Source organism: Gekko japonicus, unplaced genomic scaffold (genome assembly GCF_001447785.1).
Source record: "Gekko japonicus isolate JY-2015 unplaced genomic scaffold, Gekko_japonicus_V1.1 scaffold2593, whole genome shotgun sequence".
Taxonomy (NCBI): Eukaryota; Metazoa; Chordata; class Lepidosauria; order Squamata; family Gekkonidae; genus Gekko; species Gekko japonicus.
The window spans coordinates 51,691-68,829 of NW_015160299.1; the positions used below are offsets into that span (position 1 = coordinate 51,691).

The window sequence follows — 17,139 nt, forward strand, 5'->3', positions numbered from 1 at the left end:
AAACCTCCGCCCCTTTGGGGGGTGGGGGGGGGGGGGGACTGACCTCTGTGGTCTGGAGATTAGTTGTAATTCTAGGAGAACTCCAACCCCCACCTAGAGGGTGGGAACCGAAGAAGAAAAAGACTGGATTTATCCCTCACCCTTCACTCCCCAAGGGAGTTTCAGAGTGGCTTACAAACTCCTCTCCCTCCCCCTCCCCACAATAGACACCCTGTGAGGTAGGCCGGGCTCAGAGAGCTCTGACAGAAACTCCTCTTTTTCAAGGACAGCTCTTATCAGAACCACGTCTTGTCCAAGGTCATCCAGCAGGTGCAAGTGGAGGAGGAGTGGGGAATCAAACCCAGTTCTCCCAGATTAGAGTCCGTGCACTTAACCACCACACCAAAATGGCTCTTGCTTAGTCTTAGTCTATCAGGTTAGAAGAAGCGATTGGATTTAGGTGGGTGGGGCTGAGAGAGCTCTGGGAGAACTGGTGACTGATCCAAGGTCATGCCAGCAGCTGCATGTGGAGGAGCGGGGAATCAAACCCGGTTCTCCCAGATTAGAGTCTGCGCACTTAACCCCTATGCCCTGGCAGGCTGTTCACCAACCCACCCTCTTCTTCCCAACCTGATGGTGATTCCCTTCTCTTGCAGAAGCTTTAAGACAAGCAGGTGCTATTTATTCATTATTGAGTTACTTAAAACATTTGTTAGCTGCCTTTGTTCAGTCACAGCTGACTTATGACGACCCCAGCAAGGATTAAGCAGAGGTGGTTTGCCCTTGCCTTCCTCTGCAGAGCCTTCCTGGGTGGTCTCTGACCCAAGTACTGGCCCTGCTTAGCTTCTGAGATTAGGCGATACTATTCCAAACCCATGAGGTGGCTTACAATACAAATAAAACAACCACTATCTGAAGACGTGAGCAGTGACTCACAAAAGCTCATACCCTGCCTCACATTTTGTTAGTCTTTTAAGGCCCCGGTCACACTGGGGGAAAAGGTGCAGCTGAAGTGCGGCTTTTTTGAGCCGCATCAAAAGAGAAGCGCGGCGGCGGGATCAGATAGATCCCCCGAGCCGCCACGCAGTTGCTCCCCGGCATGATCAGATGCTGGGGGGAAGCCACAGATCAGCAAGCAAGGCGAGCCCGCTGCGCATGTGTGCGCCTGTGTGCGCCTGTGCAGTTTGCCCGGGGGCTTCGCATGCTGCTGAAGACGGGCGCGCCGGCGATCACACGGCCGCCCCTGCTGTGGATTTACAGGTAAGTAGTAGTGTTTTGTAGGGGGTTTTTTGATCCACATCTTCGGCCAGAAGAGACGGATCGGGGACGGGTGCACGCCGCTTCCCAGCTGTTGCGGTGTGATCACGCCTGCTTGATGCGCCCCCGATCCGTCCCTCTCACGGATCAAAGCTTCCTGTGTGACCGGGGCCAAGGATACTACTGGACTCTTGCTCTTTCTTACTGCAAGAAGAAGAAGAGGAAGAAGACGAAGAAGAGAAGAAAAGATGAAGAAGAGAAGAAGAGAAGAAGAAGAGAAGAAGAAGAGAAGAAGAAGAGAAGAAGAAGAGAAGAAAAGAAAAGAAAAAGAAGAAGAAATTGGGTTTATACCCCGCCCTTCACTCGGAGTCTCAGAGCACATAACAGACCACATAAGAACACATAAAAGACCACAATTTAAAAACTCTTGTTAAGATCCGAATATCAATAAATAAGAACTAGACCAGTCAAATGCTGTCCTAAATAAACCTGTCTTCAACTGCCTCCTGGCAGTGGGGGGGGCAGGTGCATCTCTCTGGGGGAGGGGGCTCCATGATTGTGGGGCTGCCACTGAAAAGGTTCTCTCTTGTGTGCCCACCGGACAAGCTTCTTTGACCGGTGGGCCTCTCAGGAGGGCCCCTCTCTGCGATCTTAATTCCTGGGCAGGAAGGCGTGGGAGAAGACTGTCCTGTAGGTAACCCAGTCCCAAGCTATGTGGGGTGCCGGTCCTCCCCGGGGCAGAATAGCACACCTGCAGGAAAGCCCCATCGTTGAGCAGAGATAAATGGGGGGCAGAGCCAGAGACTGTCAACGTTTCCTATTGTCAACATTTCCTGGCGCATTTCCAGACATGCATATTTTATGCAATGCAGGGACACTCGTTGCTCATTGGTTGCCGGGGAAGATGCAATTATCACATGCGTGGCGACCGAGAGTGCACTGGGGAATGTCATAAGCACATAATCACACTTGTGACGCTGCCGGTGTTGAAGGACACCGCTGCCCTTCCCCGACTGTTTCAACACCTTGTACGTTTCTGAGGCTGTGAGTGTGTCCCTCTGCCAAGCCCAGACAGAAGCATTTCCCCCGTCTTTAAAAACAGTCGGTGACAAACGCCATCACTATGGGGTGGGGCCAGGGCTCGGCGCAGAGAATTGGGCCCTGGCTTCGCTGCTCCCTGGGGCTTGCCAGCAGCCAGGCGGGGGAAACCAGGTTCTGGAGGAGGTCTCCGAGAGCCACAGCTAGTGAATGCTGGCTAGATTTGTGTGCCTCAAGGGCAGTGATGGTGAACCTTTTAGAGACCGAGTGCCCAAACTGCGACCCAAAACCCACTTATTTATCGCAAAGTGCCCACACGGCAATTTAACCTGAATACTGAGGTTTTACTTTAGAAAAAACAACTCATACATTAACTTAAGATGATCCAAACAAAGTGAGGAAAGCAATCCCAAATGCTTTCATTTTCTTAAAATTATTTGGCAAAGAATTCGACACTTTAATGATGGTCTGGGCCTGGCTGGGGTGATGGCACGCGTGCCCACAGAGAGGGCTCTGAGTGCCACCTCTGGCACCCGTGCCATAGGTTCGCCACCACTGCTCTAGGGCTTCCTCCTGTTGGAGTTCGAGGCCATCGCACTCAGCATCTTGCGGCCACTTGCCTTCAGCACGAAGGGGGCCTTGGTTCTCGGAAGCTTATGCTTGGGAAATTTTGTTGCTCTCTAAAACGCTACTGGACTCAAATCTGGCTCCCCTCTGAAGTTGCTTCCTCCCACCAGCATCCAAATTTAAATTCCCCTCCTCCTATCATTCCCATCATCTCCCCCCACACACACCTTACCTCACTCATCAGCTGCTGTATGCATTTCCTCTGCTCTCCCCTACTGGCTTTTTTGATACTAAATATTTCTGCTCAGGGGTCGTTTTGTAGAAAAAGAGGTGCAGGAGCTCATTAGCATAACTCATTAGCATAACTTATTTGCATATGCCACACCCCCTGACATCACCGGAAGTGTGGCAGAAGGCAACACCCACCACTCAGGCTCCACTGGACTGTTTTGGATTGCTAGCTTTGGGGGGGGGGGAACGTGCAGATCTGCCCTCACAGAGGAGGGAGAGCTTGTACCTGAAGGTGGGCGGGGAGGGGGAGCTCTGCAACCTTGGGTCAATCACAAGTTCTTCCAGAGCTGTTCACCCACAAGCAGTTCTTGAGAGAGCTCTCTCAGCCCCACCCGCTTCACAGGGTGGCTGTTGTGGGGAGGGGAAGGGGTAAGGAAATTGTAAGCCACTCTGAGACTCCTTCGGGTAGTGAAGGGCCATGGGGTGTAAATCCAATCTCTCTCTCTCTCTTAAGAGAAGTAGAGAGCCAGCATGGTGTTGTGGTTAAGAGTGCCAGGCTCGAATCTGGTCAGCTGGGTTTGATTCCCCACTCCTCCTCCACATGCAGCTAGCTAGATGACCTTGGGCCAGTCACGGTTCTCTCAGAGCTCTCTCAGCCCCACCTGCCTCACAAGGTGCCTCTTGAGGGGAGAGGAAGGGAAGGTGATTGTAAGACACTTTGAGACTCCTTCAGATAGAGAAAAGCAAGGTATAAGAGCCAACTCTTCTTCCTCCTCCACATACAGCCAGCTGGGTGACGTTGGGCCAGTCATGGTTCTCTCAGAGCTCTATCAGTCCCACCTGCCTCACAGGGTGTCTCTTGTGGGTAGAGGAAGGGAAGGTGGTTGTCACCACTTTGAGACTCCTCAGGGTAGAGAAAAGTGGGGTTATAAAAACCTACTCTTTTTCTTCTTCATCTGCTCTCTGTGGCTCATCTGAGACTTCCATTTCTCCCAGTCTCTAACTCATTCACAGAGTCCACCTTCCAAAGCTCCCATTTTCTGCAGGGGAACTGACCTTGGTCGTCTGGAGATCAGACGTAATTTTGGAAGACTTCCAGGCCTCACCCTGAGGTTGGTAGCCATACAGGGAACTCCAGGCACACTTTAGTCAACAGTTTATATGTTTGTTAACTTTTGTTGGGTTACCAGCAGTGCCTTGGCTAGTGCTGGGAGATTCTGCAGGTGATGCTTGGGGAGGCAGAGTTCAGGACGATATGATGTCACCCCGGGAGACACTCTAGAAATTTCCCCTAATTTCTATGGTAAAGACCATAGAGACATGGGGAAATTCCCAGAGTGTCACTACACAGCCTTCCCCCCCCCCCACTCATCAGTTTCTAAAGAGCAGGGGACTGAGACAAAGGGAGGGGGGAAATGGCAAACCCATACTAGTATAAATAATAACCCCTGATCCCCACATCTGGGCTTCTGCCGGGTTTTTAGCATTAGGGACCCATTGGGTCATTATGACACCACGTCAAAGGTCCATGCTATTAAGGAGGTGGGACATTCTCCATGTCACAAGTGTAAAGCATGTGCATTTACCATGACTGCACAAGTTTAAGCATCCAGTCGAGGATATTACAAGAAGAAGAAGAGGAGGAGGAGGAGGAGGAGGAGGAGGAGATTGGATTTATACCCCACCCTTCACTACCCAAGGGAGTCTCAGAATGACTTACAAACTCCTCTCCCTTCCCCTCCCCACAACAGACACCCTGTGAGGTCGGCTGAGAGAACTCATACAGAAACTGCTCTTTTTCAAGGACAGCTGGTGCCAGAACTATGGCTTGCCCAAGGTCATCCAGCAGGTGCAAGTGGAGGAGTGGGGAATCAAACCCGATTCTCCCAGATTAGAGTCCGCGCACTTAACCACTAAACCAGACTGGCTCTCTTATGGTAAGATTCTACCATAAAACAAATTGTGAGAGTCGTAATACTATCTACATAATCCAGTGTGATTGTTCTAAAATTTACGTGGGGAAGTGTTCTGGGCATGCCAGCTCCTCCCCCCCCCCCCAAACAAAAAAATTCAAGACGGACTCACTCAAGGGCCTTTTTTTCTGCACGGGGACTCACAGGCAACCAGCCAAGCCAGTTCAAGGCTCTATGTGGGCATGCCAGCTCCCCCCCCAAAAAACAAACAAATTCAAAACAGACTCACTCAAGGGCCTTTTTTTCTGCACGGGGACTCACAGGCAACCAGCCAAGCCAGTTCAAGGCTCTATGTGGGCATGCCAGCTCCCCCCCCAAAACAAACAAATTCAAAACAGACTCACTCAAGGGCCTTTTTTTCTGCACGGGGACTCACAGGCAACCAGCCAAGCCAGTTCAAGGCTCTATGTGGGCATGCCAGCTCCCCCCCCAAAACAAACAAATTCAAAACAGACTCACTCAAGGGCCTTTTTTTCTGCACGGGGACTCACAGGCAACCAGCCAAGCCAGTTCAAGGCTCTATGTGGGCATGCCAGCTCCCCCCCCAAAAAACAAACAAATTCAAAACAGACTCACTCAAGGGCCTTTTTTTCTGCATGGGGACTCACAGGCAACCAGCCAAGCCAGTTCAAGGCTCCAGTTCGGGAACCCTGGGATGTGGTGGCCAGACCTCCCGGGGCGCCGAAGATCTCAGTGGCCCCGGGAAGCGCAGGGAGGGGTGGCTGGGCCTCCCGGGGCGCCGCGGATCTCCGCGCCCCCAGGAAGCCCCGCCCCCTGGGCTTTTCACTCCCAGAGTGGTGCTCCAGAGAGCTCCAGCCCCATCCGACCCCTGGTTCTAGGGTAATAAAGTCTAGAATCCTTGAACACCTTTCGACGATTACAAATAATAATTTTGACGTGCCTTTGACCCAGCACTGGCACAAAAAAGGACATGCCCCTGAAAGCTTAAGGTACTGTGTTATTTATCAGTATAAACCACATAAATATAATACTGAGGACACTGACTGTATTTTATTACAAAAAGAGGCATGACTTATACATCAACTTCGTTCTATTGCACCAGCTGGTCTTAATGTGAGTGTGGATTTGTCTTCGTTTATCTAACTCTAGAAACTGGATAGCATACATGTAGTACTGGCTTAGGAGAGCCTAAAAAAACTTCTTTATACTTAATTGGAAACACCTGAATGGTGAGACTTATTGTGAGCATGCCCTTCAGGACTGTGAAAGCCAAAATGCCTCATTAGAGAGATTGACGCTGTGCCAGAATTAGGAATGTCAACACTGGAGTTTGTAGGTGTGGGTAAGGAAACTAAAATTATCTAGTGTACAGGATTTTTTTATTATTCTTTGAGGAATAATTGTAATTTTGTAAGACCTTGTTGACTATATTTGAACTGACTGCTTTGTTTTGTATGTTTCTGATAGCTTCAATATAAGTCCAGTCCTGAGAAAGGATTCTCAAAAAGGTTGTATATCTTTGACTGTTTTTTTTTGTATTTTGGACTATAAATATATCATCCAGAAAGAGCCTCGTGTTGTTATTTTGTTTGGAAGCAGAAGGAGTCTGATGGCCGAACTGAGAGTGTTTACCTTAAAGAATGGCCTGGCAGAGAAACAGCCAGTTTGGTGGTTAAGTGCATGGACTCTAATCTGGGAGAAATGGGTTTGATTCCCCACTCCTCCACTTGCACCTGGCTGGATGACCTAGGGCAAGCCTTAATTCTGGCACAGCTGTTCTTGAAAAAAGAGCAGTTTCTGTCAGAGCTCTCTCAGCCCCACCTACCTCACACTTACTCAGCCCCACCCACTGCTACTACTACTACTACTACTTCTTCTCCTTCGCCAGTTTGGTGTAGTGCTTAAGTGCGCGGACTCTAATCTGGGAGAACCAGGTTTGATTCCATCCCCCCCCTCCACCTGCCACTGCTGGATGACCTTGGGCAAGCCATAGTTCTGGACAGAGGTGTTCTTGAAAAAGAGCACTTCCTGTCAGAGCTCTCTCAGCCCCACCCACCTCACACCTACTCAGTCCCACCTACTGCTACTACTTCTTCTTCTCCTTCGCCAGTTTGGTGTAGTGGTTAAGTGTGCGGACTCTAATCTGGGAGAACCAGGTTTGATTCCCCACTCCTCCACTTGCACCTGCTGGATGACCTTGGGCAAGCCATAGTTCTGATAAGAGCTGTTCTTGAAAAAGAGCCGTTTCTGTCAAGAGCTCTCTCAGCCCCACCTGCCTCACAGGGTGTCTGTTGTGGGGAGGGGAAGGGAAAGGAGTTTGTAGGCCGCTCTGAGACTCCTTTGGGTAGTGAAGGGCGGGGTATAAATCCAATCTCCTCCTCCTCCTCCTCCTCTTCTTCTTCTTCTTCAGTGCAGTGCGGACTCTAATCTGGGAGAACCAGGTTTGATTCCCCACTCCTCCACTTGCACCTGCTGGATGACCTTGGGCAAGCCATAGTTCTGATAAGAGCTGTTCTTGAAAAAGAGCCGTTTCTGTCAAGAGCTCTCTCAGCCCCACCTGCCTCACAGGGTGTCTGTTGTGGGGAGGGGAAGGGAAAGGAGTTTGTAGGCCGCTCTGAGACTCCTTTGGGTAGTGAAGGGCGGGGTATAAATCCAATCTCCTCCTCCTCCTCCTCCTCTTCTTCTTCTTCTTCAGTGCATGGAGGACTCTAATCTGGGAGAACCGGGTTTGATTCCCCACTCCTCCACTTGCACCTGCTGGATGACCTTGGGCAAGCCGTAGTTCTGGTCTGAGCTGTTCTTGAAAAAGAGCAGTTTCTGTCAGAGCTCCCTCAGCCCCACCTACCTCACACCTACTCAGTCCCACCTACTACTACTACTACCTCTACTACTTCTTCTTCTTCTTCTTCTTCTTCTTCCTTCATCTCCAAAACCTCCAGGTATTTCCCCGTCTAGAGCTGGCCATGCCACCCCAGGTGAACCTGTCTCCTTCAGCCACCGCAGCCACCTCGTCATCGGCTGAGACTCAGATTACTTCATTTCGCCTTTTGCCATTGGTTAGGGATGCCAGCTCTGGGTTGGGAAATTCCTGGAGATTTGAGGGTGGAGCCCGGGTTGGGGAAAGAAAGGACCTCAGCTGAATATAAGGCCATGGAGTCCACCCTCCAAAGCAGCCAGTGTCCTCCAGGGTGACTGATCTCTCCAGTCTCGGGACCAGTTGTGATTCCAGCAGGTCTCCAGTCCCCACCTAGAATCGGGCAGTCCTCAGTTGGCCCCCGTCTCAGGCGATGAGCCTGGCAGTGCCCATGGCTGCAGCTGCTTTTCCTGCCCACGCAGTAAGGGGGATCAGTCTCCAGCCAGGGCCCGGGTTGGCTCGGGGCATCAGAAGTTCCCCGATCCCTTGCTGGGCCCTCCTGTTTGTGCATGAACAGTAGCCAGCTCCTCATGGCTCAGTGCCCGGAGCTCTTGGCAGCTAAGCAGCTGCAGGCATCTGGAAGGGCCAGATTTGCCACCCGGGGTCATGGGCGGGTCATTCGCCTTTGAAAAAGGGACGATAGCCAAGCCACAAGCTACTCAGTTGGAAAGAAAATGCATCCGTAACTGCAACAGTCAATCCATTTGATTCACGGCAGCCACCTAGGAGGTGTTGGGGATTGTAAAACCCAGGGTTCCCAATGAGGCAGGGATAATGTGGCTAATTTCATTTTATTTACTTAAGAGAAGAAGAAGAGATGGGATTTATACCCTGCCCTTCACTACCAGAAGGAGTCTCAGAGCGGCTGACAACCCCCTTCCCCTCCCCACAACAGACACCCTGTGAGGTAGGCAGGGCAGAGAGAGCTCTTGACAAAAGCGGCTCTTTTTCAAGGACAGCTCTGGCAGAACTACGGCTTGCCCAAGGTCATCCAGCAGGTGCAAGTGGAGGAGGAGTGGGGAATCAAACCCGGTTCTCCCAGATTAGAGTCCGCGCACTTAACCACGACACCAAACTGGCTCTCCTTTTCCTCCTCCTTTTTTCTATTTATATGTCCGACTTTCTCCCAGTCCTTCTGGGACCCAAGGCAAGCAACAACAACAGGAACAGTTTTATAAAACAGGACTGTAAAAAACCCAAAAATCCCTGATCCGAGCAACTAAGATTTTTTAGTAGCCAGCGTGGGCTCATTGTGCAATCATCCCTTTATTATTTTGATAACTTAAAAATGCAACAGGCCACCGATGTTCAAGCTGCCAGACAGAGCCTGAAAGGCAAGGGAAAACGTTCCTTTCCCCCAGGAAATTCTTTACTGACTAATCCTTCCTTTGGGCAACGATGGTGAAGGCTGATGCATTTCTGTGCATGTGCAGAGGTGTCATTTCCACGGCAGGCACATTTGAAAGGGGAGCCAAGGACCCACCAAACGTTCGGCTCTGGTGACTGCCACGCATGGCCACAGTGCAGGTTGAAGCCACGGATGCTGGGGCAGGTCTAGCCAGGAGCACAGATCCTTCCTCCAAATCGAACACTGCCCCCCCCAGTAAGATGTCCACTCACTGGTGTGAACAAGGCTTTCCCAAAGGGCCAAAAGGTGGCTGAGTCCAAGTCCAAGGCTTTGGGGCACCTCCTCCCCTATAAGCAAAGGCCGAAGAATCCGGGACTTTTCAATTGAGAAAAGAGACGACTACGGGGGGACATGGCAGAGGTTTATTTATTTATATTTATTTATTTGTTAGGGTTATATCTTGCCCTTCCCCAATGGCTCGGGGTGGCTAACAGACGAGGCATAGTGTTGAAGTTAAAACAGATAAAAACAGAATGCAAATGCAGTACAATACATATGATCCCTCCATCACCATCCTGGCCGCAGCATTCTGCACTAGCTGCAGCTTCCGGATTTGCGACAAAGGCAGCCCCATGTAGAGAGTGTTACAGTAGTCTAGCCTCGAGGTGACCATCAGATGGATCACTGTGGCCAGGTCATCACGGTCGAGGAAGGGGGCCAACTGCCGGGCCTGCCTCAGATGGTAGAAGGCCGACTTGGCAGTGGCTGCCATCTGGGCCTCCATCATTAAAGAGGAGTCCAGGAGCACACCCAAACTCTTAACCTCCAACGCTGGCACCTAACCAAAGGCGCCCCATTGAAGGTCGGGAGAGGGAGCTCCAACCCCGAACCGATCCGACTCAGGCCCAGGACCTCCGTCTTTGCCGGGTTTAGTTTCAACCGACTCAGTCTGAGCCAGCCAGCCACAGCCTGTAACTCCCGATGGAGGTCTTCCGGGGCGGAGTCCGACTGTCCGCCCACCATCAGATAGAGCTGGGTGTCATCTGCATACTGATGACACCCAAGCCCACAACTCCGGGCAATCTGGGCAAGGGGGCGCATGTAGATATTAAACAACATCGGGGACAGCACCGCCCCCTGAGGCACCCCACACTCAAGGGGGTGCCTTCGGGACCGCTGATCCCCGATCGCCACCCTTTGTCCCCGACCTTGGAGAAAAGAGGCAAACCATTGAAGGGCAAGCCCCTGGATCCCCATGTCGGCGAGGCGGTGGGCCAGCAACTGGTGGTCGACCGTGTCAAATGCATATAAAATGATGCACAGGATGGAGAGAGTTAACCAAGAGAACTTTCCCTCCCTTTCCCAAAATACCAGAATTGAAGGGCACCCAATGAAACTGTTGGGCAGCAGGTTCAGGAGGGACAAAAGGAAACATGACTTTACACAGAGGGTGATTAAAATGTGGAATTCACTGCCGGAGGATGTGGCGATGGCCACAGGAATGAACAGCTTTGAAGGGGGATTAGATAGATTAATGGAGGATAAGTCTGTCAGTGGCTACTAGCCCTGGTGCCTGAGGGGAACCTCCACATTCAGAGGCACGAATCCTCTGAATCCCAGACCCAGGCGGCAACATCAGGGAAGGCCTCGGCCTTTATGCCCTTGTCATGACTCAGGTGGGGGGGTGTCACCTGACGCTGCCACCACTCTGGACTTAGGTTTCCTTGAGAAGGCCCAGAGCACCCTCCCAAGACCTTCAGACCTCCCTTTTGACCGAATAATAGGCGTGAGGACCAGGCAGAGTACAACAAGGAAAAGGTTTATTTTACAGGAGGTCAAACAACAAGGTGCAGAATAATAACAGTAAGAGGGTGAAAAGAAAAGAAATCAAATGCCCTAACGCATCTAAATATATACTGTCCCTAGCTCACTATCTGCAGTACGCTTCCTTCTGGCTCTGCCCTGCTTTTGGAAGAAGAGGAGGAGGAGGAGGAGGAGGAGGAGGAGATTGGATTTATACCCCACCCTTCATTCAGAGTCTCAGAGTGGCTTACCAACTCCTTTCCCTTCCCCTCCCCACAACAGACACCCTGTGAGGTGGGTGGGGCTGAGAGAGCTCTCTTGAGGACTGCTCTTGAGAGAACAGCTCTGAGAGAACTTGTGACTGACCCAAGGTCACCCAGCTGGCTGCATGTGGAGGAGGGGGGAATCAAACCCAGTACTGCCACTGACAGGTTGCATTGCCTTTGGTATTGCCATTGACAGGTTGCATTGCCAGCTGTACTGCCTCTCTGGTCTGTCTGTCTATCTGCCCATTTTTATCCCGCATTTCCTCCAAAGCGCTCAGGGTGGCTTACTTGATTCTCCCCTCTTCCATTTTATCTACACAACAGTCTTGTGAGGTCGGTTAGGCTAAGAGGGAGTTACTGACCCAAGGTCATTGTTGGGGCTCCCTGGAGATTTGAACTCAGGACTTCCCAGTCCAACATGCTGATGGTTATCACACTGGCTCCGTGGCTTGCCCAAGGCAGGACTCGAACCCAGGCCATGCCCAGGCTTCCTGCAGGGCCCTTCCTTGTCACCCTGCCTGATGCCTGTCTGTGTTGACACTGGACGTGCCTCACGACAAGGTCCCTGCCCGGTCGGCTTCCCCGTGTCCGGGCGTCACCTGTCAGCGCCACCCCTGCACTCTGGGAACCGGCCTGTCTGGGCAGGGCAGGGCAGGGCTCTGGGGCTGGATCAGAGGGGAATTCAATTCAGCGCCGGGAGCCAGCTCAGGGCAAGCCGTGGCACATCCCCTGGGAGTCGGCCCCACCCGCCTGGCTCTTTAAAGCCCGCCCGGCCTGGCCGACGGGGCTCAGACGCAGCTCGGCAGCACCATGAAGACAGTCGGCCGCCTCCTCGCCCTGCTCGCCCTGCTGGCCCTCGGGACCCAGCTCTCGTCAGCGAGCCAAGGTGAGCGGCGTCAGGCAGGAAGGGGGGCGGGCGTGAGGGGTCGTGGTGGGGGCACAGGAGAGAAAGGGCTTCCCAGCTGTGCCCATGTCTGTGAGAGAACAGCAGACTGAAGGTGCCTGCCTGGGGAATGGCTGCGCGGACCTCCCTGCCACCAGGGTTTCTCGGGCGGGCAAAGCTAGCCTGCTCTGGCAGCCCGTCTGGGGAGGTTCCACTTCCAAGGCTGCGAGCAGTGTCCCCTCCAAGCTGAGTGAGTGTGAGTGAGCTCACAGTGCGTTAGCCTCCGGTTCACTCATTTCTGTCTCAGGAAGGATAGCTCCAGAGCACACTGATTTACGCAGCAGCCAAATCGCTGGCTCACCGCTTTAATGCCAGTCGCTCACAAGGTAGAATTTTTGCTCACAAGGCTCCACAGCTGAGAGGGAGCGTGGGTCGCCAGTGAAGTGGCGTGAGGTTAGGGGGCGGACCCCGGGACCCTCTGCAGCACTGCCGAGGAAGGGGCGCTGGGGAAGAACTCTTACATTGGGTCCAGGTAGCCCCCTCGCCTAGTGTTGCCAACTTCCAGGGGGGCCCTGCAGCTCTAATGGAATGAGGGTTGATCTCCAGACTGCAGAGATCAAGTCCTGTAGAGGAAACGGACTCGATGGCATTATAACCCGTTGAGCTCCCTCCCTCCCCTACGCCTCTACCCTCAAATCTCCAGGGATTTCCCCACCTGGAGCTGGCAACCCTGCCCTCTCCCCCGCCTCCTTTGCAGAGTTGCGAGGAACTCTTGGGCCACCGACATGCTGTGCAGTCGCTTGAGGCAGGGGATTTTTTTGGGTGAGCCGGGCAGGTTGCTGGCTGGGAGAAGTCACCCAGTGAGGCTCCAACGAGACACGATTGGCTGAATCGCCTGCAATTAAACCACAAAAACAAACCCCAATTAAAAGAGCTACATGCCTGCTTTGAAGACTGCGTGGGGGTGTGTGTGTGTGTTAGGCCTTTCCTTCTGTGCCTTTTCATGTATAAATCATCTACTTTCTTGAAGCTACAATGAGCGGTGGGAAATCCAAGTGGAACGGCTCCGTGCCCATCTTCGTGGTCCCACTGCAGATACTACACCACACCCTGGTGGTCTGTCACAGCCAATGCTCCCTCTAAGCTGTGGAGTCTTGTGAGCAAAGATTCCACTTTGTGAGCTACTGGTGTTAAAGTTGTGAGCGAGCCATTTGGCTACTGCGTAAACTACTTTGCTAGTTTGCCAGTTTGGTGTAGTGGTTAAGTGGGTGGACTCTAATCTGGGAGAACCGGGTTTGATTCCCCACTCCTCCTCCACTTGCACCTGGCTGGATGACCTTGGGGAAGCCATAGTTCTGATAAGAGCTGTTCTTGAAAAAAGAGCAGTTTCTGTAAAGAGCGCTCTCAGCCCCGCCTACCTCACAGGGTGTCTGTTGTGGGGAGGAGAAGGGAAAAGAGTCTGTAAGCCACTCTGAGACACCTTTGGGTAGTGAAGGGCGGGGTATAAATCCAATCTCCTCCTCCTCCTCCTCCTCCTCCTCCTCCTCCTCTTCTTCTTCTTCTTCTTCTTCTTCTTCTTCTTCTTCTTCTTCTTCTTCTTCTTCTTCTTCTTCTTCTTCTTCTTCTTCTTCTTCTTCTTTCTTCTTCTTCTTCTTCTTCTCTGGAGCCATTCTTCCTGAGCTAAGACAAAAAAGGGTGAGCCAGCTCACACTAACTCAGCTTAGAGGGAACGCTGATCACAGCCCCCTCGGTTTATGGGGAGGGGCTCTGGGCCCAGCCTAGCCTAGCCCGGCCCTTCTCATTTGGGGAGCTGAGCCCTGAAGACAGCCACTGTTCAGCCCCCTGCTGGGCGCTTCAAGCATTGCTGGGACCACCCCTCCTGGTATATCTTCCCAAAGAGCTTCACGCTCAAGTGATCTAAACCTGCTGGTGATCCCCGGACCCAGCCTTTTCACCCCTGGCCCCGGCCTGGTGGAACACTCCTGAGCCAGTTTGGTGCAGTGGTTAAGTGTGCGGACTCTAATCTGGGAGAACCGGGTTTGATTCCCCCACTCCTCCTCCACTTGCACCTGGCTGGATGACCCTGGGCAAGCCGTAGTTCTGACAAGACCTGTCCCTGAAAAAGAGCCATTTCTGTCAGAGCTCTCTCAGCCCCACCTCCCTCACAGGGTGTCTGTTGTGGGGAGGGGGAGGGAAAGGAGTTTGTAAGCCGCTCTGAGACGCAGAGTGAAGGGCGGGGTATAAATCCAATCTCTTCTTCTTCTTTTTCCAAGTGAGATCTGGGCCCTGCAGGACTTGGTGGAATTCCGCAGGGCCTGTAAAACAGAGTTGTTCCACTGGGCCTATTTATTTATTTATTTATTTATTTATTTATTTATTTATTTATTATCTGTATTTATAGCCCACCCATCCCGCGAGCGGGCTTCGGGCGGGTCACATCATAAAAACAGTACAATAAATACAATTAAAATTAAACAAGTTAGGAATTCAAACAATAATGAACACTAACACTCACTCACACTTCTGACAACCACTGGTTGTACGGTTCTTTAGCGTATTGTTTGGGCTAATATAGATGGATAGGTGACAACCGATGTTCTCTCTAAGCTGTGGAGTCTTGTGAGCAAAAATGCTACTTCGTGAGCTACTGGCATTAAAGTTGTGAGCGAGCCATTTTTGGCTATGGCATCAATTACTTTGGTCTGGAGCCATCCTTCCTGAGCTGAGACAAAAATGTGTAAATTGGAGGCTAAAAACTGTGAGCTAGCTCACACTCAGGTTAGAGGGAACATTGCTCAGGAGCCATCCTTCCTGAGCTAAGATAAAAATGTGTGACCTGGAGGCTAAAAAACTGTGAGCTAACTCACACTAACTCAGTTTAGATAGAACACTGGTGTCAACTACCTCAGGGAGGCCATATAGAGATGTCTGCTGCCTCAGCCAAAGGCGTGCCGGAAGAGCTCCATCTTGCAGGCCCTGCGGAATTGAAGAAGATCCCGCAGGGCCCTGATCTAAATTCGGAGCGTGTTCCACCAGACGGGAGCCAGGGCAGAAGAAGCCCTGGCCCTGGTCGAGGCAAGACGGACATCCTTTGGGCCGGGGAGAACCAGGAGATGTTGGTCCATAGAGTGTAATGCTCTTCGGGGCATGTCTGGGAAGAGGCGGTCCCTCAGATATGTGCGACAGCGACATTCCCCCCTTTCCCCTTTCGTTTGCCCATCAGGATTGGCCTCCTCCTCCTCCTCTGCCTTCTCCCTTCTCTCCTCCGCCTCCTTCTTACGAGACATACTAGATATCTAGGGTTGCCAGAGTCCAGGGGGGTCTTGGGGATCTCCCACTTTTACAACTGATCTCCTGTTGATGGAGATCAGCTCCCCTGGAGAAAATGGCTGCTTTGAAGGGCGGGCTCTATGGCATCGCACCATGCTGAGGCCCCTCCCCAAGCCCCACCCTCTCCCGGATCCACCCCCAAAGTCTCCGGGTACTTCCCAATCCAGACCTGGCAACCCTATAGCTATCTCCCCCTAAGGACTGACACCACTGATTCGGCAATAGGTGATTGTAGGTCTTCTAGTGTCCTGGCCCCACTGCTGGATGGCCCCTGGTATTTTTGGTCACTGTGTGACACAGAGTGTTGGACTGGAGGGGCCACTGGCCTGATCCAACATTGGCTTCTCTTATGTTCTTATAAGAGAGAACTAGATAAACATATGGAACAGAGGTCCATCAGTGGCTCTTAGCCGCAAGGTATAGATAGGGACTCTGGGGCAAGTGATGATCTGTCTTCTTGGTGCTTGGGGGGGGGCAACAGTGGGAGGGCTTCTAATGTCCTGGCCCCACTGGTGGACCTCCTGAGGGCACCTGGTATTTTTGGCCACTATGTGACACAGTGTTGGACAGGATGGGCCATTGGCCTGATCCAACATGGGCTTCTCTTATGTTCTTACGTTAAGAGCAGAGGTCCATCAGTGGCTATTAGCCACAAGGTCTAGATAGGAACTCTTGGTCTGGGGCAAGGGATGCACTGTCTTCTTGGTGCTTGGGGGAAGGCAACAGTGGGAGGGCTTCTAGTGTTCTGGCCCCACTGCTGGACCTCCTGGTGGCCCCTGAAATTTTTGGCCACCGTGTGACACAGAGTGTTGGACTAGATGGGCCATTGGCCTGATCCAACATGGGCTTCTCTTATGTTCTTACATTAAGAGCAGAGGTCCATCAGTGGCTATTGGCCATAAGGTCTAGATAGGAACTCTCGGTCTGGGGCAAGGGATGCTCTGTCTTCTTGGTGCTTGGGGGGGGCAGCAGTGGGAGGGCTTCTAGTGTCCTGGCCCAACTGCTGGACCTCCTGATGGCACCTGGTGTTTTTGGCCACTGTGTGACACAGAAGAGTGTTGGACTAGATGGGCCATTGGCCTGATCCAACACTGGCTTCTCTCTTATGTTCTTATTTTATTGTATGCATTATATTTAAATTTATGAATGTTTGAGATTGTATATAATGCTTCTATGGTGCTACCCACCCGGAGCCCGTTTACAGGGAGGGAGGGCTACAAGTCCAATGGAATAAAGAAATATGAAAGCTGTTCCCCTTGCCTTGCAGCCAAGGAAGGGTACTGCTACCACGTGGCACCTTTGGGGGACGTCTTTGACGAGAAGGACTGCAGCGCCTGCCTCAAGAACAAATCCTGCTCCGCCTGCGCCAACGATTCTCAGTGCCCAGGCACCCAGAAGTGCTGCCCGGGAGACTGCGGCTACGTCTGCCAGGAAGCCGTCTCGAGTAGGTTCCTGCCCCCGCTGCTCTGCTTTGGGGGGAGGCGGGGCTTGAGAAAAGCAATGCTAGGAAAGCCCCTTGTAATCTCCCACAAGAATCCTGTTAACTTGGACCACTTTGACATTTGATGTTTTAAATGTGGTTCTCTGGT

The 17,139-nt window shown here is 52.1% G+C and overlaps 1 protein-coding gene across 1 annotated transcript in view; it reads left to right on the plus strand.

Moving 5' to 3' along the window:
* Positions 1 to 12,136: 12,136 nt before the first annotated feature.
* Positions 12,137 to 17,139, plus strand: part of LOC107114596 (eppin-like) — a 10,816-nt gene continuing 5,813 nt past the window's right edge. Inside the window, exons 1-2 of the mRNA XM_015416136.1 lie at positions 12,137 to 12,223; positions 16,818 to 16,994. Of these exons, the coding sequence (XP_015271622.1) occupies positions 12,148 to 12,223; positions 16,818 to 16,994 (253 nt within the window). The 5' untranslated portion in view covers positions 12,137 to 12,147. The remainder of the gene's footprint in view (positions 12,224 to 16,817; positions 16,995 to 17,139) is intronic.